This window comes from Egretta garzetta, unplaced genomic scaffold (genome assembly GCF_000687185.1).
Source record: "Egretta garzetta isolate BGI_Z169 unplaced genomic scaffold, ASM68718v1 scaffold123, whole genome shotgun sequence".
Taxonomy (NCBI): Eukaryota; Metazoa; Chordata; class Aves; order Pelecaniformes; family Ardeidae; genus Egretta; species Egretta garzetta.
Window position 1 is genome coordinate 61,909 of NW_009259182.1, and position 24,748 is coordinate 86,656.

The following is a 24,748-nucleotide window of genomic DNA, read 5'->3' on the forward strand; positions in this document are numbered from 1 at the left end:
TGTTGCTTCTCTCGCTTGCAGAATGTAAGCCTTTCTCTGTGAGGTGATGCATTCTGTTGCAGTTATATGATATTTCTCCGATATCTAGAATATAATTTAAATACATTTCTACAAAACCTAGGAAATGCCTGTAGAGAGGACAAAAATGTATTGGTAGTATCACAACTGTATAATTACTCTGCTTAATAACTACTGTAGTTTTTTTAAAGCAATAATATCAGCACTGATTCCTTTTTAGTATTTTGAAGTCGTCCCCCCCCCCAAATTATTGTAAAGTGCTGTCTAGTAGTGTACAGAATGTGTAACATATTTCAAGTGGATTTACTTATCAACTTTTTCTAGTGGTACCAACAGCAGTAGTGTGAAATATATCTACTCCATTTACTCTTATCCATTGCACTTACTTTCTTTTTCCCTTTAATTTTTATATATGGTAAAAATTTCATTGAAGAGAGATTTTAGATGACAGGACTGTAATTTTAAACCCAATAGAAGAGGTGTAAGCAATTTGAGCTTAGCTGAAGCATAATCTTAGGTTGTCAAGAAGAAACCCATTCTCCCTATGCTAATCAATCAGTATATCAACCGACCAATCATCTCCTCAGCTTAGCATATATCCTAAGGTTTGATATATCTATTAACTGCCCATCATGCAGCTGGTCTCCGGTTGATGAGATTCCCCCTATCTTGGCATTTGGAGGCAGACAACTGAGCTATCACAGCCTCAGATAAATACTAAAGTGGAGATTTCAATCCTGCTCCTGATAGCAAAGACAATCCAGGAATATAGAACATATTTTCAGAAAAGAACACATAGAGAATTACATTTTCAACAGTGTGTTATATGTGAAAATTGCATGTATTTTGCGATCGCTTCTTCTTCCACCCCCCTTCCTTGCCCAAAAGTAACAGGAAATTACTCTTCTATTGTGACTCAAACTCTTAACAGGAAAAGACAACAACAAGAAATTGCTAAAATTTGTTGTTAACTGCTAATTACTATAATGGTGACGTACAACTACTTTTTAAAAAAGCGGTTTTCCTCATTATTACAGTGTTATTACTTTAGTGATGGAGAGCTATATGAAAATAGTGTCACAACACATTTAATCCTTAAGGAAAAAGTTTGAATTTCAGAAGATTATACAGCCGCCTCTCCATTTTTCAAGTCTGAGCTCAAAACTCATTAAGAAAAAACATAATCTAGGTATTGAAGTGTCTACCTGCTAATATGTGAGTTCAGCATGCAGATTTAACACAGTGTTTCAAGGTCTATCTGTGCACAAAATGCTGTAGAAACTGATGACTTACCAAGTTGGCTTTGGCATTAGTAAAAATCTGACTCAAAGAATGAAGTGGCCTAGGTAGGTGTTGTAAAACATTGCTACTCCCTAGGGAGAATCCTAGGGTCACCCAAGGGTCTGTCACCATGGAACGGAGCACACAAGGGAAAAGTCTCCCACTCGAATTACAGTGTGAAAAGATGGGGCCCAGTTTCTGTGCTGGCATACAACTGAGCAATTCCTGAAGTCAAGAGAATGTGTGCTTACTTTAATTAAGAATTTGATCAACTTTCTTTCAAGACCTACCAATGATAAACCTCTTGTTATGAGGTTAGCTCATAGGCTCTTCCATGCTTTCATTTAATTAAATTGGCTGTAATGAATTGCTTTGGTTTTGTTCCTTTGTTTTTGAGACTCAATCCACTGGATATTCTGAAAAATATTCTGAAATGGTCCCTAAGCCATGTATCTTAGTCAAAGCATATTATTCTTGACCTAAGAGCGCTTCTGCTTCTGTGTCAGAGCGTAAAAAAGTGTTTATACAGCTCTACAGCATTTTTCAGCAGAATTCTTGTAGCACCTGTGTTGCTCTTTTGCAGTATTTATGTCGTGTGAAATAAGAAAGTGGTCAGTTAGGCCGTAGTGTATTACAGTAGCATGGGACATATGAAATTAATCAGGGAAAATTGGTTGTTAACATTTCATGCCACTTTGGAGACTAAATTCTACTCTTATCACTTCTGTGTCTTCCCTTAACATAACCCACTGAAACAGGGATTTCCTGAGAAGGATACCCTTTGATTTGACTCTACATAATGATCCAAAGCACTATTACTTGCATATACTAATATAGTAAACGCTTCTTAGTTTCTCAGAAAGACCATGCATATTTCAAATTCAAGGCTCATTCATTAGCTGGGATGCGGTGACATAATACGACATAATACCAGCTGAAGATCTGACCCGTTTGTATTTAGTGCTCATGAAAGTTGTCAGATCAACAGCTATGGTTCTTGAAAAATGCTCAGGCAAAAACCAGCCATCAGCAGTGGTAGTGTAAGTTCTCTTGTGTTGCCTTATGAATGTATGTCAAACCTGACCAGGAAGGATCTGAAAGATCTTTGTGCTTATTTAATCCTTGGCCTTTCAGAAAAAACTGTAAGTATTTTCCTTCACTATAAATGATAGCATTTGCCTTAACTCTTACAGTCTAAATTAATAAGGAATGTAGATCCATGTGGATCTATAAATAGATGAGATGTCTGAAAGTCGTTCATCCTTGTGAGGCGTTTTTATTTAAAGAACTCGTTACAAATCTAATCCCATGTGAGAGATGAAAACAAGGTTTAGTAATGTAGGGAGATTGAGATTTGGGGCACCTACTGCAGAATAGTTGCCAGTAGTGTAGACTTTTAAAAATTGCACACTTAGCACCACTTGAAGATACTTCCGGAGAATGAATCAAGGCTCATTGAATATGGTGACCTATCAAGTTCATTTATGAATATGTATGATCCATGGTCACCTTTTGCCAGTATAGGAAGTTCCAAGTACTGAAATATACTGTTTTGTTAAAGAGGGATGGTCCAAAGCCTTCAAACTGAACTGTGCATGCAATTATTATTTCCACTTGCTCAAATTAATATCTCCTGGCAGCACAGAGCACATGCTTTTCTAATAGTTTGGTAAACTGTGTAGAATGGCAGAGTTTGATAAAGGAGAAAAGTACTGAATCAGAAGCTACTGGGACCAAAAAGGTATCGTCTTCGTTTAGTTAATTTGCTGGGAAAAAAAATAAAAAGCAAACAGAAGAAATCCAAGCTCTATACACCTCTTCCAAACATAATCAAAATCCCCCAAGTAAATTCCACTTTATTTATCTTGAGCACTACATAAGGGTGCATAGATCAGTTACCCAAACTTTCACATTCTGTATCAAATATTTGAGGAAGATAAGCAATATTAGTAACCAGGATTAATTTACAGGTTTGTTGCCTTCTCTTCCCATGGTATACCTTTAAAAAATAAAACAAAACAAAAACAACCCAGAAACCTCATGAAAAAACACACAAAACCGCCCAAATCAGCTATTTTCCTCACTTCTGTAGACAAAAGTGAAATTAGGATATTGGCACTGACTACATAGAAGTACAAGCTTACAGCTGAGATATGGTTGATATATCTATAAGCTATTGTGAATACTGAAAAAAAACAGTTATTTAATAGGACTATCCAACTATTTGTCTGGACGCGTTTCTTTAAAATCTTCCTTTCTGTATAGCTCTTTGTTTGTGAAGCAAATACATTTTGAGTGCATGCATATTTATTGTTGCATATTTAAATGGTACAGTTCAAATATCATTGAATATTCTTTTTCTACACTTCCCAGAACGAGTGCTCATTTAAATCAGATATTATGAAAACCGGACGACTAATCCTAAATTCAGGTGTACTACCACTCAGGCTAGGCAGATTGCTAGTTGATCATGCTAAGATGCTCCCTTATCCATTATTGGATCTGAAAAAGAGGAGGATTAAGAATTATCTGACTTCTCAGTTAATGTGCAAATCATCTAAAAGCTCAGCTTAGAAAGGTCTTAGAAAGCCGAACAGCACTAAAATAATAATAATGTCTTAAGAATTTTTAATAATACAAATGTGCCATATCACATTTTTAGAGTGAAAATAGTGTTTTATGGTTTATATCTCAGGTGGTCTTTTATCTCTCTCTTCCTGTTTTTGTAATTATATATGAAAGTCCTATAACTCTATTTTTAATTAAAAATTTTTATTGCAATTAGAAGTTGTCACTTGGGACAAACACTGCTGAAACTTAGTAAAAAAATATATTACTTTCAGGTAATAGTAGAAAACAATTTGATAAGTATCTTTGGAAATGAGCATTAATATTAATCTACCTACTTTTAACAAAGCATGAGGGAGGGCAGGAAAAGTGTATCTTGGGAAATATAGTTGTATAATATATCTAAGATCTTTGCAGGTTTTTTTTTTTTCTGTGATACTTATTTCTGGTATCTTCCTCTGCTCTTGGTTATGGTGAAAAAACCCTTCATTGAAAAGACTGAAATACTATTTTACTGTATTTTCAAGAGACAGGAGAGTCTGTGAACCAGAAGGCATCTCTTAATGTTCCATCTTTGCATTTTTAGGCTAGTTCTGCTGTTTGCTATAGCAATATTTGTTTTATCATTTCTATCATTCCAATATGTATACTTGCCTTTCAAAATCTGTGAAAAGTATTTAAAAAGAAAAGAGAAAATGCTAGTATTTCAAAACCCTATTATAATGCATTTTCAAATATGTCAGACACATCTTTGTTAAAATTAAACCAAGGATTGGTTTTGAGCGAATAGCCCTATATCCTTACAGATGCTGTGGATGGATGCATCTAAGCTGCTTATTATATTGATGGGTTTTGCTGCTCTGCAGCAAATGAAAACAGGCAGCTGCTTCCTCCATCAAAGCAAAAAGCAGCCCGAGTTTTTATTAAACGAGTGTTCATTTCTTCTATTGCCAAAATTCTTACACAAAACAAAAGAGCAGTTTTAGCACATTATTGCTTAACTAGACATGAACAACTGACAGCAAGTGATAAGCCTGTCTGCTTTTCACAACTGGTAATCATTTTTGGAATAGATGTTTTAATATAGTTGAATATAAAATTTTGTAATTTACATCTACAATGGTACATAAATTTATAGATCCGGTTTTTTGCAGGAGAATGAAGGCTATAATCACAAAAGGTTTGTTCCAGTGTTGTTTAATTTTTAATAACTATTTGAAAACTAGGAAAAAAAAAAACCACACAACACAATCAAATTCATTCATTTGAAAAAAGGATGTTAAAGACAATCATACAAGTAGATTTGTACAGTTTGCCGATTTTTCTTATGGAAGAGATAGGCGTACATTTACAGCTTTGACTTGTTACTGTATTTCCACATCAGTTCCACCAAGCCTCTTAAGTTTGTGGTCTAAAAGAAATTTGCAAATTGCAGACCATCATGTTTCCCTCCTAGTCATGAATAATAATGAGAATGAAAGTGAGAGATACAGTGCTGAGGCCATTTTGCCTAGGCTGAAGATCTCAGCCAGTGCTTATACATATTTTTCAATGATCTGAATATCATGAATTCTGCTTTAGATTGAAAGAGAGACAAGAGTTTCTATAAAACATATGTGCATAAGGAAAAATGGTGAGACGTGTTTCTCTTTATGTCTTCTCTTTCTTCTGGTGTTCTTGTACCTTTTCAAACTCACTTAAAAAGGTGACTTGCAGAAGTCAGGTGCAGTAAGGCATGGGTGTAAGGTGCTACTGAAAAGCCTATTAAATACTTTTCCTTTTTTTCACACTGCATGCATTTATCGCTCAGTTGCTTGCTTGCAAATGTATTTGAGGTAAATTTCAGAATAGACAGTTGGACTTTCAAAACAGGTCAGCTCTTGTGTTGACACTTGAGGTGGTCAAATGTCCAGAAGGGCACAGCATTCTGTAGCTGTTCTCCTTTTGAAAATCTGCTCTCACATAAAATTTTGCAGGAAAATAGTTTTACAATTCCAGGCACACCATCCGCAATGAACTTGGTGACGATGACCCTCTTCTGTCTGCTTCTGCTATAGATAGGTGTAAACTTGAGGATGCAAATTTGCAAATAGGGGGTTTATGTACTGCAAACAGAACGAAATAACAAGAGTTTTTTCAGTGGGTTTTTTCCTCACTTACCAATTCCCTCTATTTCTTCATTTTGCTAAAGTGACCAGACTTGTCTTTAGATTATTATGAAAGTCATTTTCTATGGAAGGTTTCCACTCTTCTATATGTGCATTTTATGGCAGCTAAAAATTTGAGTATTTGCGGTAATAGTGCCTTATTACATGTGTTTATGGTTTTTAGATTCGATACACCTTAGGTGGTATCTTGGGTAACCTGGATTACTGATTGTCCTTTCATCTGTGTCACATTTTGCATGCTGTGTGAACAAGTGAATGAAAACAAAATCTTTACTTCTTGACTATACTAAGCAACATCTTTTATGATAAAATTTTATTGAAAAGAAGCTTGAAGAGCTGAAGAGTCTGAAGAAAGTTGAGAGCTAAAAGTATTTTTGAGAGCTATCCATGCAAACTAACTAACTACAGCAGTACAACTAATTACAAGTAGTCTTTAATCAAACAATTGCTCAAATTAGAACAATCATGTTATATGTTACCAGTAAGATGTATTTGGCAGACATACACTGTGCATCCACTTTGTACTTAGGTCTTAATTGTGCTATTCATAATCTCATATTTTTTCTTTGACTTGGGAGTGAATCTTAGTGCTCCACTGACAGAAGGGCTCATAATATTTTGAAATTTACTCCAAATTACTGTGCTGTTGAACCTTGGTTTTTACCTGCTCTCTTACTTCTCCAGGACCTCCAGCAGGTGTACCATGCTTCTTGCTGTGCACAGTGGTGGTGATCCACACAAAACCTAATCAGGATAAAACCATCAAACTTACCTTCCCTTGTGACTTGAATATAAGGCATAGTCAGTAAAAAATAAGGTTTGATGCTGTAAAATAAGGATTGTAACAATGCTACAATAAGAGTGGAAGAACCTGATTTTAAATTCATAGAATTCCTTCTGTTAAATTCCTAGATTAGCCTGTTCCAGTAGATATCTTGGTTTGGGGAATTTTCCACCCATTCTACAGTCTTTTAGCAGAGGAGATGGGGAATAGTTGCCTGTCTGGATAGGGTCTTAATTGAGCACCTGTGTGCAGTCCCTTGTGGTGCCAGAAGTTCTTCTGCTCTCCAAACAACAATGCATCTTGATGTCAGGAAGGATAAAAAATACTTTTCTTAGGGTCAGGAAACAATTCATCATTGCTCAAACTTCTTTTGAGACATTATTCATCTCTTTGCCCACAATGCTTTTTTTCCTTCTTGCTTTGATGAGTATTAAAGCAAAGAAGGTGACTTGATGTAGTCAAGAATCAGGACAGAGTAGAAAAAAAAGATCTTTTTGAGTATATTCATCAGGGGAAAATGACTTTTCAAATTTAAATTGTCTTTGCTTCTGAGGGTTAAGACAGGATTTGTGCAAAATTTACTTGAAAATTCAAATGGATAGGAAGACATCTCATAGTTTAATAGTGCAAATAAAGGACAAACTTTTAATTTTGAGATCAGACGTCTGTACATGTGGCCATGTGAAGTGCTAGGGAAAAGTGACAAAACTTTCCATTTGGCTTAGCTTGGAAAGAAACTTCTTAATCTCCTAGCTTGAGTAAAGCAGTTGTAGCACAGCTTTATACCTCCTACTCAGAGCTTCAAGGGACAGTTCACTTGTCACCTCCAGTTGCCCCCTTGTTTCCACGTGTAGCACTGGCAGACAGTAGAGCAGAGCTTGTACTATCCGGGTTAAAGCAGTCAGTAGCTACTGCGACCTCTTTGTAGGTGTGGAGCAGCATGGAGACATAATGGCTCCAGTAATCAAATGTCTTTAAAAAGACTCATCTCAAAATTCTCAGCACTCTACCTGAGAATTTTCTCAAAACAGGCTGTTCTTTAAGAACTTTACATCAGATCTCAATGTTTGTTATCCAATTGTAAAAAGCCACAGAGGAGAAACAATAATTTTTAAATTCCTATTACAATACTGGGTGATGTATTTCTGGTAGAAAATTTTCTGTAATATACAGGATTCAGCATTTTTAGATTTGGCACAGAAGAAACACAGGTTTTGTGTTGCTTTGGACTTATGGTGCTCCACCTTATGGTTAAAACAAAATATCCTCAGAAGGCTGTCTACACATGATTTAGTCAATGTGGGTTGAAGATTGCTTTAAAGAACCGTTGTGCCATGGCTATTGCAGAAGGACCTGACGCTTCCCATTAGGAAGCACTGCAAGAGTAATAAAGCCAACTTAATTTATGTGTTCTTAGCATTAGCATGATTTTTGTTAGTGTAGTTCCTCTATAGGAAAAGTTTGGGTGTCTTTTTTGCTTCCATCATACCTCAAGGTGTTAGGATGACTCAGGTTTCTTTCTTGGCCTTCCCATAATTTCATCCTGTGCGTTTAAGTAACTTAATCTGTCTCTGTCTCCTTGTTTGGTTCCTAATGTGCAAAACTGGGACAATAGAAATTCATGATGTCATCAAGGTCTTGTGAGGTAGACTCCATTACTGTGGTGGGGTTTTAAGATACGGTGATAAGTGCTGTAGAAATGCCTGCATTTCATATGTCTCTGCATACATAGCATTTCTCTGTCCATCATCATACTATTTAGTGAGAATGGTTTTCTACTCCTACTACTGTAGTCAGTATCATGAAGCTGTGTGGAAGTAGACATCATTGATCTAATGGCACATTTGTGGTGGATCTCCTACTCCATCCTAATGGTGCCAAGAGTTCAAATGCGGACAGGCATTGCTCTGTGAGCGCTCTCCCTCTTCCATGTCTTCAGACATGCCAAATCACAGCTCTTCTTGAGGCTCTCCTTTATACACCAACACAACTTAATTTTTTTATTTGTTTCAACAGATATTCCAATGTTTTCTGGCAACTATTCTCTGTTTTCACATTGTAATTATCAAGGTGATAAAGAGTTTTAAAACCTCTAGTAAATGTCTCAAAGTATTTATTTTTTGCAGAAAGAAACTTGTCTCTCTCCGTTTCCTTGTACAGTGAGATTTTTCACCCCTCTGTCTAGGATTTGTAGTATATTTAAAGCCTTTTAAATACAAGCACCATTTGGGGGCCTTTTGATGTTCTTCTGCCTATACATGTGTAAATAATTGACTTTTGTGTGTAAGTAATTGCACATGCAAATAGGTACCCATCCAATGTTATGTATTTATAATCAAATTCATAATACAAAATGGGAATAATTTTACTTTAAATATGAAAGAATTATTTTAAGTGTGTTCACGGGAAAGTTAATCCATATCCATATGTATGTGTTTGCAGGAAATAGATTATGCTTTTCACAACCTAGTGGTAGTTGTTAGCTCATAGGAATTGCTGCATTTCTGCATTACAGCTGTATGTTTTCCAACAGAAGCAGAACTATCTCATACTTGCAACTTCAAAATGTAGGTCACTGTGTTGGTGAATGTAGGTCAGAGTGAAGGGGAAGAAGACAGAATGCCAACTCCTCTGCATGGATCTTTAAGCTTATCCCTGTTTTGAAGGTAAAGAGGCTTACCTACCTGTTCAAGCACGAGAAGCTTTTCCTTTTACTAAAATTAACGCAGGTATTCTGGCTTCTGGCTTCTTGGCTTAGCTGGAAGCAGTGCGTGCTTCCACGCTTGAGACCCATGTTCGTGAAAGACCTCCTGTCTCCTGCTTCTTTAGCTGCCAGCCACTTACATCACTGCTGAGGTGACACCTCCTTCCCTCTGGGGGAAAGGAGCAGGGAGGAGAGTCGCCTGCATCGCTAGCATCTGCTTAAAGAAGAGCGTTGTCTTTCCAAAGGTGCTTTACCCTTCTCTCAGCACAGAGCTATCTGATGCACCTGCAGTTTCAGCCGATATCAACACGGTAATGGTAGCCGGGGAAAGAACGGTGACCCCTCATAAAAGATTTAGTGACACCACTCAAAGTACCCTTTCAATAATAACCATAGCAAAGTGAGAGAAATTTGACTGAGGGTACTGAAAATTCAGATGTTGAAAGATTTTCCTACAGTTGACAAGTATTTTTAAAACTCAGGCTAAAAGTTTGCTATAAAAGGGTTTAGGGTTTTTGTGTCTGTGGGTGTGGGGGTGTTTTTGTAATGTGAGATGTAAGTATTCTAAATGGTATTAAATTAGCCGTGTCTTCACTAAATATTAAAAAAAGCACTTTTATTGCTTGAGTATACACCAGTCACTGCAAACTGAAACATTCTTTATATTATACACTAAAATATTTAAACAGTCATTATATTTATTGCAAAATCTGTCATTTTAGCATATTTCAATGCTCAAAAGCATTGAAATGCTCAAAAGGGAGATGGAAAATCCTGTACAATTCTTAGTGTATGTTTCACTGAAGAATGGGTAGTCGTGTGTGAACGTTTTATTTTAACCCTTAGCAAGTCTAAGCAAAATAGCACATTCACAAACACCTAATCAGCCTAAACTGTCATAAACAGGACAAATACCAATACTGGTTTGGTGGTTTTGTCATACATATTGAATCGTCGCTCTATTTTTATTTTTCTTTTTTTACATTTAAGATCTTTGTCATACAAAAGTTATATGCAGAGTTTTAGCCAAGTCCTGTCTAGGCTTTTGCTTGGTCTGCAGGCAGACAACACATGCATAAATCTTCATTATTTACCACCACGAGTAAGCGTAGTTCAGAATACTTACTGAATGGAAGGGAAGAATTACATATTTGATGCTTACAATCAGGCTCTAAGTGATTTAAAAGGAAGACAGCTTTTCTCCCAAACTTCTGCTTCTATTAAATATGTCGTGATGTTTTTAAAATCTCAAGAATAAAAATTTATAAAAAGTGGTCTAAAGGATGCACATACATAGTAAGCTGCATGGAATTCAGTTTACCTGTCCCAAAATATCTAAAGGGTGCTCCCACATGTCTGGGTTTTTTTGGTTTACTGAAACTGTTGAAGTGTCTGCAGTTCATAATCTTACGGTTCTGTCTTGTTAATTCATAATGCTGTGTGTTGGGGGGGGGGAGGCTAACCCTGGTTTTTACCTGTGCATAGACACGTAAGCATGTTTTTTCATTGCTAAGCAACAACAGATGGAAAACACATAGAACCATAATTTGGCCGCCTGTACCTTTGATTCATCCTCCCTTAACTTTGGGAACCTAACTCAAGCGCCTGCATACACGTCTGTGAATATGAGGAGAGCGTGCAAGCCATGCAGGGTCTTTGGTGCCCTCTCCATGGGCCACGGCACTTTCGTTAGATCATGGAATCATAGAATGTTTTGGGTTGGAAGGGACCCCTAGAGGTCATCTAGTCCAACCCCCCTGCAGTGAGCAGGGACACCGCTAACTAGATCAGGTTGCCCAGAGCCCCGTCCAACCTGGCCTTGAATGTTTCCAGGGATGGGGCCTCCTCCACTACCTCTCTGGGCAAGCCATTCCAGTCTCCATCCACCCTCATTGTAAAGAATTTCTTCCTTATATCCAGTCTAAATCTACCCTGGTTTAGTTTAAAACCATTCCCCCTTGTCCTGTCACAACCGGCCCTGATGTTCAAGTGAGGCGGGAAACTTGTCTGACAAAACAGGGGAGTTTCATGAGTCAATGAGCGGTGTTGAAGGGGTAAATTTGCATGGATGCCTCCCACGTACTTGCCAAAGTTGACAACGACCAGTGTAAGTTTTATGATGGAAGCTTATAATACAGATTAGGTGGAAAAAGCGTGATTGCTTCTGTCTATTCCCATAGGAGAACTAGAGGGCTTCAAATGAAAATGTCAGGGAGGCAAGTCCAAAGCAAGAGAGGGGAGATGTTTCTTTATACAGTACAGTAAAACTGTGGTGCTTGCTGCCACGGGATGTTGCAGCAGCTATTGAAAATTTACCGCAGTTCACGGAACAACTAGAAAAATCCTTTGGTGACTAGAAAACAGAACTTATCACTTGTATCTCTTCCTCCTCAGGACCTTCTTGAGCCACAACTGGAAATCATGCTGCATTACTGCCCGAGTCCTGTGTTTGTCGTTAGCATGTATTGCTGGTCAGTGTCCCTTACAGTCAGACTCATGCCTGACCTAACAAAACCTAGGAGAAAAGAAGCTAAATAAAAAGAAACTGGGAAGAAATGAAATGACTGTAGAGGACAGCTAAGGAAAGACGAGGGAGCTCCTGTCCACTGTTAGAAACAGGCTACAGGTCAGGGTGGGCCTCGCGTCTGGCCTGGTACAGTTTGATGTTCACATGAACACCCAAATGTCAGAAGTTTCATAGAATTAAATTTTATATAACTTTTAAGGTCTTGACGATTGTATGTGTATGTTTATGTGTGTGTGCATCTATAAAGTAAATTTCTGATCATTAGTTAGGATGAAATCTATGAAATATTCAGTTCCAATGCTTAAATCAGAATTAAAAGTCTTACTTGTTTCTTTATTTCATGGTATTATGGCAAATTTAGAAGATGAAACAGTTGGTAGAGGTCTGCAAATGGTAATATGTATTCAAATATTATTTTAGACAAAAAAAAAAATCTGTTCTAAAAAGGTGAATATCTTTGTTTTATAGGTCTCTGGCCATCTGAAGAAGTGCTGGCTTACTACTGCCTAAAGCACAATGAAATATTCAGGTACAGAGTAAAACATAAAAAGATATTTTCCAATCTGTTAGTTTTATTGTATCTGCATGGTAAAGATTGCTATGATTTAAGTCTTCAGATTAAATTTAAAATGTTCAAGGTGAAAGCATGTTGCTCTTAACAAAGAATTCTGAGCTGCCTTTGGGTACTAATATTGCACAGCAAGCTTTCTGCTATATGTCAAAGACTTTTGATTTCCACTCAAGGCGTTTTATTTCACTTTGATTTTTGGGAAACAAAAGTGAAGCTCCAATCGATCAGTACTGATTGTGAAGGTCAGGAAAAATAAAAGACATTCTTTAAACTGACATCTGTTGCAAAAACAAACAAAATATTACCTGATAAAATACATAATAATCACTGTATATAGCGATGGAGGAATTTGCACCTCTATTTAAGTGTTGTGAACAATGTTGAGACATCCTGCATTTTCATTTGTTTTTGTTTTTTCACATTTTCTAAACTTGTAGAAGACAGTTGTCAAGGCTCCAATAGGAACACCTAAAAATAAAATCCATCCTGCATCCTCTCTCTTTCCCCTTGAGGATACAGAGCTTTGCACTTGGAAATCCTTGAAGTTTCATTGTCTGAAGGATGAATGGGGTGCAAGAGAAGCCATTATAACAATGCATTTGGAGGCATAAATTGTGTTCTGAGTGAGGGTGCAAGGCTAATACCAAGTGAACCAGCTTGGAGTATACAAAATCCCTCAGTCTGTGTACATATGGTGTTGGTAAAATAGGGGAGACCGAGCTGTAAGTCCCTGCCCCTTGTACCAAAGCTAAAAAGCGTATCAGCTGCGAGCTGGTTCCTGCAGCTTGCTCAGACTCCTATCTGAAATCAAAGCATGCCCTGGTTCCTAAAGCCTCATTTCTACTCCGTCTGCCACCTGAATGAAGCCCACCCCATTACAGGAGGCAGCTCACACCCCTAATCTGGTAGCTACTGCTCCTTCCTCCGAGGTTAGCTGGGCACTGCTGTCCAGCCCCATGCCGTGGCTCGTACGCTCTGCTTCTTCTCAGAGGCTCCTCACAGCAAACCTTCCTGTGGCTGCTCACTAAAAGGGTTTTTTCCTGGCTTGGGTATGCAAGCCGGGATACTCAGAGGCAGCGATCAGTCAAACTTCCATGGAGGAAACGGGGAGTTTCACATCCTGACTTTCCCAGGATTATGCCCTCTCAACAGTACCCTTAGAGCAGAGTTTCTTATTTTAATTCTCATTGATAAATGTCACTAAATATTGCCCCAGAGACAGATACGATTTTTAAAAATGTGCTAATAAGGGGACTTTGCACTGAAATAAATTATTTATATGCGTAAATATGTATGTGTATATGTGTGTATGCATACGTTCGTATATTATGTGCATACAAATTTGGTTCAAAATGCACTAAAAACCCCACACAAGTTACTTTCTGTGTTTACTTCAATAAGCCTGACTCTAATAAAGGCTTAAGTGCCTTGTAAATCTTATATATATAACCATATGTATATTCTTCTAATATATATGGTTTAGAAAAATAAACGCTTATGTGAGGAAAAACCTATAATCATTCTATTTAAACCACAAACTGCAAATTTCCCACATGTTTTATATTCTCGTTGGGTTTATGTACAGCTTGTTCCTCCAAACTATGTTCGTCTTTTGTCTCATTTCCGTTAAATAGGACAACCAGACTTCTTTCAAAACAAAATTTGTGGAGCCTAAGAAAGATAAATCTATCCCATCCAGACAGCGAGCATTGGTATACAGCCATGCAGCCTAGTCCGCTGGCCTCAGTGAACAAAATATCAGCATCTGTATACTGATACCGGTATGGCATCCTAGATGCTCTTCCTAAATATCAGTGCCGAGCAAGTAGGGAGGCAATGCTTTCACATAAAAAGATTTTCAAATGTTGGTCTTTTAGGGGAGAAGAAAAGGTGCACCAAAAAAAGTCTATTTAGCTGAAATTCCATTTCCTGCCTGTCAAAAATTGTCTCAGTGGGAACGTTTTTGCCAGCCGTAACAGTTGCCGCAGATTTAGCTGTAAAGCAGCGTGTTCCTAACCGGAGGCTCTGCCTTGCCCTAGCTGCCGCTTCATGCCGTTTCGGCGCGGGGTCAGCATCCCTCCCTCCTCCCCTCCTGGGGCAGGCCGTGGCTCTGGAGGACATTCTTTATGGCTCCCCCTGCAAGCTCCCATCCGGCACGCTCTCTGCGCCAAATTATATTTCACATGCACGTCTTAATAACGGCGCGGTATGGTCTAAGTTAAAAGCAGCCTTTTAGACCATGTATTCAACCCTCTGCTCGGGCTCAGTTTAGGCTCTTGACACTAACTTCGTTTTAGTTTTCTGTGGCTGAACTGTTTGCTGTTCCCATCGTTGTTCATAACAGCATTGTTTGTAGGTCACTTGCAGTTTTAAGTGCTAATTGAAGGATCGGATTTCTTCATGTGTAATTGTTTTGTGGTATGTGGCTTGTTTTAAAACTTCCCCCTTTTTAATATAAAAAAGCTTTTAGGCATAACTATATGGAGAGATATATAAATAATATTAATTTCCCCATTTACTTCCCTAACTGTTTTTGCAAGAATGAATGTGGATTAACATTGTTATCCTTTCCTAACAATTATCTTTCGCTACTCTAGCTAGTTTAGTTCTAAAAGACAGAGCCATTGACAAGGGAAAAAAGGGAACCTTCTCAGATTTTTCAGCTCAGCGGTGGTAATGTTGCACTGAACACTAATGAGGGAACCCCCACTGATTTGCCTGCTTTGTGACTTTTCTATTTCATAATTATTTTTAAAACGCAAAATGACATGAGGTAGCCCAGTCATGTCTCTACAACTTCCTGGTAGCTCAGTTCTTACTGCAGATGGCAATTTGTTCTTGTAACATATATGTGTCTCTGACCATTTTCATCTAATTTGTATGGGTTCTACCATTTCCTTTCTCTCTTTCAGGGACCTTGCTGTGTGTGAGCTAGGGGGTGGCATGACATGCTTGGCTGGGCTCATGGTAGGTCTTTTCTCAATTCCAATCCCATTCAGAGGAAGAAACAAAAGGAAAAATGTTCCAGTGCCTCCAACTGCTGGGTCAGAGAACTGTCAACAGCCTCAGCTGCGGTCAAGCTGCAGAGTCTTGAGAGACCTTCTAGATTGACTTGCTTTCGTATCATATTGATTTTATGGTTGCCTCGATGAGCAGAAACATTTTACCTCCGTGTAGTCAATATCTCTTGTTGTGATATTCCAGGCCACGTACGGTCTGTCTTTCATTGCCATAGCCGAAGCATTTTTTTTTTTTTCAGATTATAGTCCCATTTGCTAAGATACAGGAATAGCCTGGCGAATCACAGTTGGAGCACCATGATATAGCTGCTAATGTTTTGCCTGCATTATTACACCAACAAACATGATCCAGAGCTCTCGGTAATTAGATTCTTTTGAATTAGATTGGCCATTCAGGAGAGTCGTTCACCATTCTCTGGGTTCTGAGTCATGTATTCAGGAGATATTATGTAGCAGTGCAGTGCATTAGACAAGTTTTTATGTCTCTACAAATAAAAGCATATTGTTACACTGATTGGCATTTGACAAACCTGTCGCTCTTATACAATGTGTCGAGGTTACAGCCCAATGTGCGAGCATGTCAAAGCTCACAAAAAAATTACCCTTACAAAGCCATCTGCCTGCAATGCAAAGTTATATGAAGGGCATCAGGCAGTCAGACAGAAGCAAGCTGAAAGGCAGAGTGACAGCCTTGTATGATGGCTCTACTAGATAAACAGAAGCCCGCAAATGAAAGCCTCTCAGAATACCATCATCCGCTGTCACAATGCAATTACGGAACAGAATGATAGCAAGATAGAGGCTCCCGCAAATGGAATGATAAAAGTATTGACTGATTTGATTGAATGATTAAAATAATGCAGACATAAAATGAAAAAAGATTGAAGATTGTTACAGAGAAATAGGTGAGGAAGCATGATACTGAAGGCTTGTCACTCCTGTCTTCACTTCCACACAGACAAGCATATTTGCTCATTGTTTGCTGTGCTCTTTTTTTCAGGTTGCTATTTCTGCAGATGTCAAAGAAGTTCTGTTAACTGATGGAAATGAAAAGGCCATCAAAAGTATCCTTATTCAGATAGAAAACTGGTTTGTTGTGCTCGTTCCTTTTTACTGGCTGAGTAACAATCGATATAAAGACAGACAGCATGGGGTATATTAAGAAAAAGTCCCCACATAAGTAATTAAAAAATAGATGCAGAATATCTTGAACACAGCTACAGCTTCCCCCACAATAAATGCCGCGTTTTCCTATTTAATTAAAAATGTACATGTTGGTATGGAGCAAGTATAGCAGTAAATATTTGTCTTATGGTTGAGTGCTGAAAGATTCCTTGTGTGTATGCTGCACGTTACAGGAGGTGTAGCAGTAAATCAAATCATTAGCTCCCCTTCACATACTCGTTTTGCAGAAGAACTAGTTGGGGTTTTGTTTGTGGGGTTTGTTTTTTTTACTTTCAGATACTAGCCTCTTAAAACATACCCAGGATTTGCATATTGTCATAGCTTTTCCCGTGTATATTGAAATGCATGGTTTCGTTGTTGCTGTTAAGTTATAACTGCCTACAAATTACCCATTTAGTGTGCTTAATCAATTATCGATTTATCATTATTTCTCTGATGTAAGATTGCAAAACTCCTCTCTCCCTTGTAGAAAGTATTTTATTATATTTCTTATATTAGAAGAAATTGCTATTATGCCCTTCTAATATGAACACTTGGTTCAGAAAATTGAACTGGACTTTGGCTAAGCGAGAGAACGAGTGAGCATAATTTGTGGCCACATTAAATATCAGCACAGAACAAGAACAGATATATACAGTGAATACTAATAGCCCTTAGAAATTGAGAGGGGAAAAAAAAGGAAGATATCTATTTGCTTTTGTTCCTTGGTAATCTTTCCATTTGCATTTTAAGGCAGACTAGTTTTTCAGGTTTTGGCCACTGCATCGTTAGAACGATTTAGATTTGAGTTTTGTATGTATTTGAGAGCTAACGTAATGACTACTTAGTGGAAAAAAAAAAAAGTTAAACTGATTTGTGGCTTAAAAAAATTGCAGTTGCTGATGACTGCTAAAACAGGAGACACTGCAGTGCAATGACATTAGCTACTACCTTTAAAAAGACTTTCCCAGAGGTAACTGAGGTAGCTATAATTGCTTACAACACTTCAACAATTTCATGGAAAAAACAGCCAATCCTAAACCATATCTTTTAAAACTTGAAGGAAACCTTATAAAAGCCTCCTTTTTCTTGAAAATGCAAATTCTCAGTTGTATTCCAGGGATTCTTATTTTGTTAAATTCTGGTTTGTTGCACTCGTGTGTTGAGGAGGAAATAGTCGTTATTCTGTATATTTTAATCAGCGTCCCCCCTTCCTATCTGTGTTCTATGTCATTATGAAGACAAAAAACATGGCAGAAAAAAAGTGTTTCAAAACTAGCCTAACAAAACAAACTGATGTTTTATAGAAGCATAGGTATCTAACAAAAGGTCATTTTACCCACAGAAAGCTTCAGGTGAGCTCGGTAATCATCACGTCAACAAATATCTTGTATAGCAGATTCCATAAACATACCTGAACTTTTTTGAAATTTAGAAGTCTTATATAGCAAGGAAAATTGGTGAGTGCTAAAAGTATTCACTCAGTCTTTGGAATTAAACAAATGAAAGGACTTTTATTCCTGGAAAAGATACTGTTAATGTCATCTAATTAGCACACCTTAGTTTTTCACAATGTATTTTAGAAATATCTTTTATTCCCCAAAGTATTACAAGAAGTCTTCATCTGTATTCACTCAGTGAATCCCTTTCAGAGAAGCGATTGGTGGAAGGCTCTAACAGGAATTTATTTTTCTTTTTTAACATTTGGTGCTCTGAAGGCTCAGCATTCAAAGTGCTTTTATTGTGTTGGATTTTACAATGGGCTTAATATTAGCAGGGTGCCAAAGTGCAGCAGACTAAGAACTTTACAGTGTAGGTGGAATGTATTCTTAAAAGTGCGCATAATAAAATTTATGTTGCATTTTATGGACTTCAGTAGTAATTTTATGATCTGTCTTATGGTAATTTTCTTTTGCATTCTTTTCTATAGTGCCTAGCTATAACAGAAGTTTAGGCTAAATTTAGGTCTGTTTCAGCCACACCAGACTGACTGATATCACTGAGAATGTTTAGTGTAATTGGAAATAGTATTTGGCCCCAAGTGCCACAGACTACGAATTATGTATTTCTGTTAATTTTTATTGTTGCTGATGGCATTTTTTAATTGTTTAGCATACCAAATTAATTTAAAGGTGGGATAAAATACTGTTTTCTTTTCTAGATTCTGCTCCTCAGGAATAGTTAATGCCTAGTATTACGCTTTTTATGTAGGTATTATAGATTAAAATAATCTTGTTTAAAAATTACTGTTTACATCTTCCCTTTAAATTTCTTAGGAAGCTTAAATTACATGCCAGTCATGCTATAATATCCAAAAATTACTTTCCAAAAAGTAAAAGTGGTTGTCAACAAAAAAAGAAAAAAAATCACTGTCAGAAGCCAGGAAATCACCAAGCAAGCCTGCTAATTATTCTTAATGGGCAAGATGAGCACATTAAGAAACAAATGAATACATCAGTGAAATGTAATTGAAAATCGACCTGGCAATAGTGCATTGCATCTGAGAATCTGCCTTTATATTATCATCATAATTATTGTTGTTTTTGTTGTTGTTATCGCTATCCAGTGAGCGTAACTAACAGCTTTGCTTTGTGAAGTCTCAGGCTTTTGAGGATTTGATTTTTCTTTTAATTTTTGACATTCTTCATATTATTCTCCGTTTCATACTGCCACATGAAGTATTCAGTATGTATGTTTTCAACGTCTATATTAGGATATGTTATTGAAACGTTACAAGTTAAAACAATTTACAAATATGTTAATTTCAAGTCATAGTTGTAATTTTAACCATTTCACTGTGAAATAAATAGCTATATTTTATATTAATCAATGCATGAGGTTTAGGGAGGCTTTTAAAAGGATATTATGATTTGAGTTACTAGTCCATTTAAAAGACTTCACTCTAAGTCACTCTTTTTCTTATCATGGGCAGATTTTAATTGATTAACAGATCATTTATATTGCAAAATCAATAAAATAAAGACAGATGTTACTGCTTTTGCAGCTTTGTTCAGAACTTTGTTTTTGATTTAGTGTGTTTTATCTCAGTTCTTTCAGGATCATTTAGATAAAGTCTTAAAAAGAAAGATAGCTATTTCAAGTGAATAATAAAGATATACATATGCAAAGTTATCAGATTCATCCTCCTTTGTAATTTTGGGTGATACGCATTCAGATACAAATTTTCCAACTTAGGTAATAGCTGGCATAGTCAGTCATAAACACCGAAGTCTATTTCCCCAGAACACTGGAGGCACCTATCCTCAGTTTGACACATCCAAATCCAAGGACAAAGTTTGTTTTTAGTAAAAATTATCTCTTCTTTCAGAGAAGCTGTGTAACTTCTGCCTTAGCTCTGTTTCACACCATGCAGTAGTGACCTGAACTACTGCCTGAAAGCATCAATATATACAAAACATTGTTGCAGTGCACTATGATGGCCATTAAAATACAGTGTATGGATCTTGCAACTGTCCTGGGAAATTTAGGTTAGAAAGGTCATGTTCAGCCTGAATGCCTGAAGACATGGGCTTATAAATTATTTTTAAAAGCTAGTGTTAGCATGTTTACAACAGTTATTAATAGTTTTGGTCAGTTATATAGTTTAAGTGGAGTGTAGCTAATTTATAACAAACTCCCTACTTAGAAACAGCATACTTTACTCAGGAAATTATTTCTGCCTTCCTTTTGCTTCACAGGCATGGACCACTCATTACTCTTTCTCATTGCATATTGTGGAAAAGATTTAAAAGGCATGCCCAAACTGCAGATTTGTTGAAACCAGTTTTCTGTCATTCCATTTCTAGTTTTTGGCTTCACAAAGTATCAGTTGCCTTTTCTTTCTCATTGTTTAAATAGAGGCTTTCCTGAAATAACTTTTCTTAAATAGTCAACTGTGTTGGAAGGACAATTATGTGATTTCAGCAAAGCAAATAAAAAGATCCATTAGTGATATTTTAAATCAGCCTGACACTGTGTTCAATTTCTTATAAGAGCACTTGCAAAGAAGAATTCAACATATCTTGTGCACCTAGAAACATCCTCCTAATTAGCATCACATTTTCTGTACCTTAAATTAGAAAGAGTGATCGCTGACATCTTTGTCAAAATTGTCCCTTTAAGATAATCTTTAAATTTGAGAGTGAATCATTCAAATATATATGGATTCACACTGGGTGCCATTTAGTATTCTCGTAGTTCCTTGGTTACTTGCTACACCTTTTCCTTCCTATGGCTTCTCACTAACCACAAATGATTGATTATGAAGGTTATCTTTCCAGGCATAGGTGACTGGGCACAGCTTCCCTTGAAACTTTTCATTGATAGCCTTTGCCTGCCTGAATGGCCACCCAATTCTGTGACCTGATCTTCCAAACTGAAAGAAGTGGAGACATGAGGCTGAGGCATTGAGACACGAGGCTGAGGCACTGTTGCAGTGCCTGTGGGGAAGAAAAGGCATTTATTGCTTTGTACTATCTTTTATGGTGGTTCCAAACCATTCTCAAGAAAGAAATGGACTAGAAACTCCCTTGCCTATAGGTTAAGGTGCTCCCGTTGTGTGTTGGGTTTTACACAGACAGAGCCAGGAGCAAAGGTGCGTGTCTTGTGGCCGGGCAAAAACTCAAAATGCAAAAACCTCCAAAGCCTCAGCCCTGTGATCTCATGACCCAGTCAGTAGAGGTAGGCAACAAGAGCAAGTTGCTGCATAGATTTATGGCTGATGTGCTGGAGTAGCAATGTAAAATTTATGCTTCTGAAAAGACTGACTATTAGCACAGGTTAAAGAAGACCAAACAGATAAAAGATGTTATGAAGGTACAGACAATGGAAAAAAGTTTTTTTTATTATTATTTTTATTGCTGTTCTAGTTTTATAGATAATTCTTAACGAATATGCTACAGATGTAAGTGAGATTATCGCAAGAAACCAAAATGCAGGGGTATTTAAGGCTCAGAAAGTGTCAAGCTGGTAAGATTCTACTAAAATGTTTTACTGATTGTTGCGTGTAATTGCATATTTAAAGTAAATGTGAAATGTATGCAAAATTGTGAAAGTGTGACCTATTTTACTAATGCTGACAGATGTATATACAATGTAAGTAGGTAAGTGATGCAAGACAGAAATTTGGAAGTATTAAGAAGAATGTAATTGGTTTTTAACATAGCAAATACAGTATGATTAATCTTGGTGATGTAACCTCTCTTTCCTTTTTATTTTTTTTAACATGCACTATGTCTCTTCAAGCTGTGGTGTAGTGCATGGTTGAAATTTGGCTCCTTCAGAGTCAGCATTACCCATTGTACTGAATATGAGGCTTGGAATGAATGTACCTAAATCACTGGGAGGTTTGATTTTAAATAGCTCTGAGAATTCAGGGTGGCAACAAATCCCATTTACCCCTGAGGTGGATGTTGCCGGAGCATCTGTGGGAGGTTTTTTAGTCATCCTGCCTGTGCAACCAGTATCACGTTGTTGCTGTGAGGACAGATGGGGAGCATGGGAGGCAGGCACAGAGTGCTGGGGCCTTTCTCTCATTGACTATGTCCTAAGGTGCAGGGCACAGCCAGCATTTTTCTCATAGTGCACTAGCTCTGGTGTCTCCAAGTTAGGCCCAACAGCATGCTCTGGAGGACGAGTGTTGTAGGTTAGGAGAATTTGGTTTCAGATCATCTTCAGAGCCCTTCCTGACCCACCCTGTAATAGGTGGTGCCACTGAGGTTAGCTGTTTAACTATTTGTTTCATCGAGGCATCTCCAGGTACAATAGGGACTGGAAGCAGCTGAAATTTTGAAGTGTGTTCATCTCTTGTAGTATTTTAAAAGTAAATTGTAAAGTACTTCCTATTCGTGGTATAGGGTTAAGTATTAGAATGTGCTCAGAGATGGCTGTCTAAGAGCAAATAGCACACTCTTATTTGCGTGTCTAAATCTGCCTTTTTTTTGATGATTCTCATTCCAGAAGGGCTCTCAGTCCTTCTCAAAGTGACAAAAGTAAAGCTGAAAAAGGGCTGAGAAAGGCAAGCTGTTACAGCAGAATAAGCTTATTAACATAGAGGGTTAAACCCATACAATTTTAATGGCTATCATTCACATCATTTATCCCTATGCTTAGGTAGCCACTCTGTGTAGAGAAGTTCTTTAAGTGAACACTTAGGGTTAGAAAAATTCTGCCTTCATTAGGGTGTACGTGCATATAACTTAGAGATATATCTCTGCATCCTTATAAGTGCCTGCCGAGCAGACAAAGGCCACGCAGGCCCCAGGAATGGTCTTTCAGGTTCCATGTGCTGAACACTTCTTGTGAGTAGCCTCAGACACTCATCCCTGCTGAGGAGAGGCTGCGTGGTACCTCCATCCAGAAGCTTAGGGTTTGTAGATTGCCAGTTGCCGTCTACTTTGTATGAGATTTCAGATTTCATCCCTTGTCAAGATTTCAAACCTGGTCTTTTAGATATCAATCAAAAGCACATTTTCTACCCTTTCCTCATTTACATTTATCTAATGCTTAAGGTCATTTGTGATCATTTGAGTGTATTTCAGCATATGGAATCAGTGAATAATAGATTTCAGCCTCACGCTGTGAAGATAGATTGTGTTTTTACAAGACATGATGTTGTTTACTGGGTGTTAATAATCACTAATTAATAAACATATCTAGACGTCATAAAATATTGCGTTTTAAGGAGTAAAAATGTCAAGTGTTTAACTTCTTGAGTGCATTTGGGGCCTTATTTGCATAAATAAAATAATTAAATTACAAAATAAAGTGAAGTACTATATCAAAACATAAGGCTCATTATGATAAACACATAATTTGATTTTTAGTTCTACATTATTAAGGCTTTTCCAGATTTGTTGTAACAGCATAAAGTTTTATAAAATAAGTATTCAAATTACTCTCTAATCCCCAAAATAATGATCATCTTGCATTTCTCTCTCTTAAACACATTAATAGTTGATTTCTCCTGTCAAAATTAAGGTTATGCCTTCATTAGTTATTTGAGAAGTGCTAACGGATGGATCAGTCCTTCAGACTCAATAATGACATGTGATGAAGGCAGTAAGCAAGTTTTTTGATCAGTTCTTAAGGCCTTGAAGAAACTAAAAGGCTGATGTAAAATCTGAAATATTAACCTAACCTTGATTCACTTTTGCTACAATCAAAAATGGGAATGAGTACAGTGATGTATTTCAGTGACTTACTGCAACATTAATTTAATCTGGAGAAGGCATGTTCCTCACTCCAACGTATCATTTAAACTGTGTTCAGTCTTGCAACTTTGCACAGTGTCCGCTGCAAAGTTACAAGATTCTTTCCATATAAAAGATAATTCAGAATAGAACCTTCTCACTGTACCTTCTTCTCATGTCAGGATCTTGTACTATTTTCCTTGCACATGGAGCAGAGATTGTCAGTACGAGAGTCACTTTGTGACTGTTCCAGACGTTTAAGTCTAGACTTGGAAAATATGCCAAAAAATGTATGGCGCAAAAAGGAACAACCCAGTATCAGCCAAGAGAAGTTAGATTAGGACAACCTGCCATACATTTATTTATTTAGATTTACACAAAATGCCGTAAATGAGCACTTATCTAGCTCTCTGCCAACTCTTGATTATTGTTTAAAAGTACAGTAATGTAAGCCAAACTGGCAGTTTGTCATATTATGTGTTATAATGTAATAATAGATATTCAGTAAACAGTTTACTTCAGCAGTGGATATACAATTCTGTTTTATTTTTAGCTTCCATGAGTATCTTCAGAATTTCTTACTTGTGTTTCCTGAAAATAGGTACAATAATGCCACCAAGTTACTAATAATGACTTGCCATAGTAATGTGAATTATTAATACTGTGTATGGGTTTGACGATTTTTTTTTTCACAGTTCAAAAATTACCCGTGAATCACATTGCTTACCCCATAAATCATAGAATCATAGAATG

General features: G+C 37.1%; 1 protein-coding gene across 1 annotated transcript in view; it reads left to right on the top strand.

Annotated features, from left to right (window-relative positions):
• The first annotated feature begins 11,587 nt into the window (after positions 1-11,587).
• Positions 11,588-24,748, top strand: part of CAMKMT (calmodulin-lysine N-methyltransferase) — a 43,607-nt gene continuing 30,446 nt past the window's right edge. The window contains exons 1-5 of the mRNA XM_035891270.1: positions 11,588-11,630; positions 12,519-12,579; positions 15,534-15,588; positions 16,642-16,705; positions 21,707-21,773. Of these exons, the coding sequence (XP_035747163.1) occupies positions 11,588-11,630; positions 12,519-12,579; positions 15,534-15,588; positions 16,642-16,705; positions 21,707-21,773 (290 nt within the window). The remainder of the gene's footprint in view (positions 11,631-12,518; positions 12,580-15,533; positions 15,589-16,641; positions 16,706-21,706; positions 21,774-24,748) is intronic.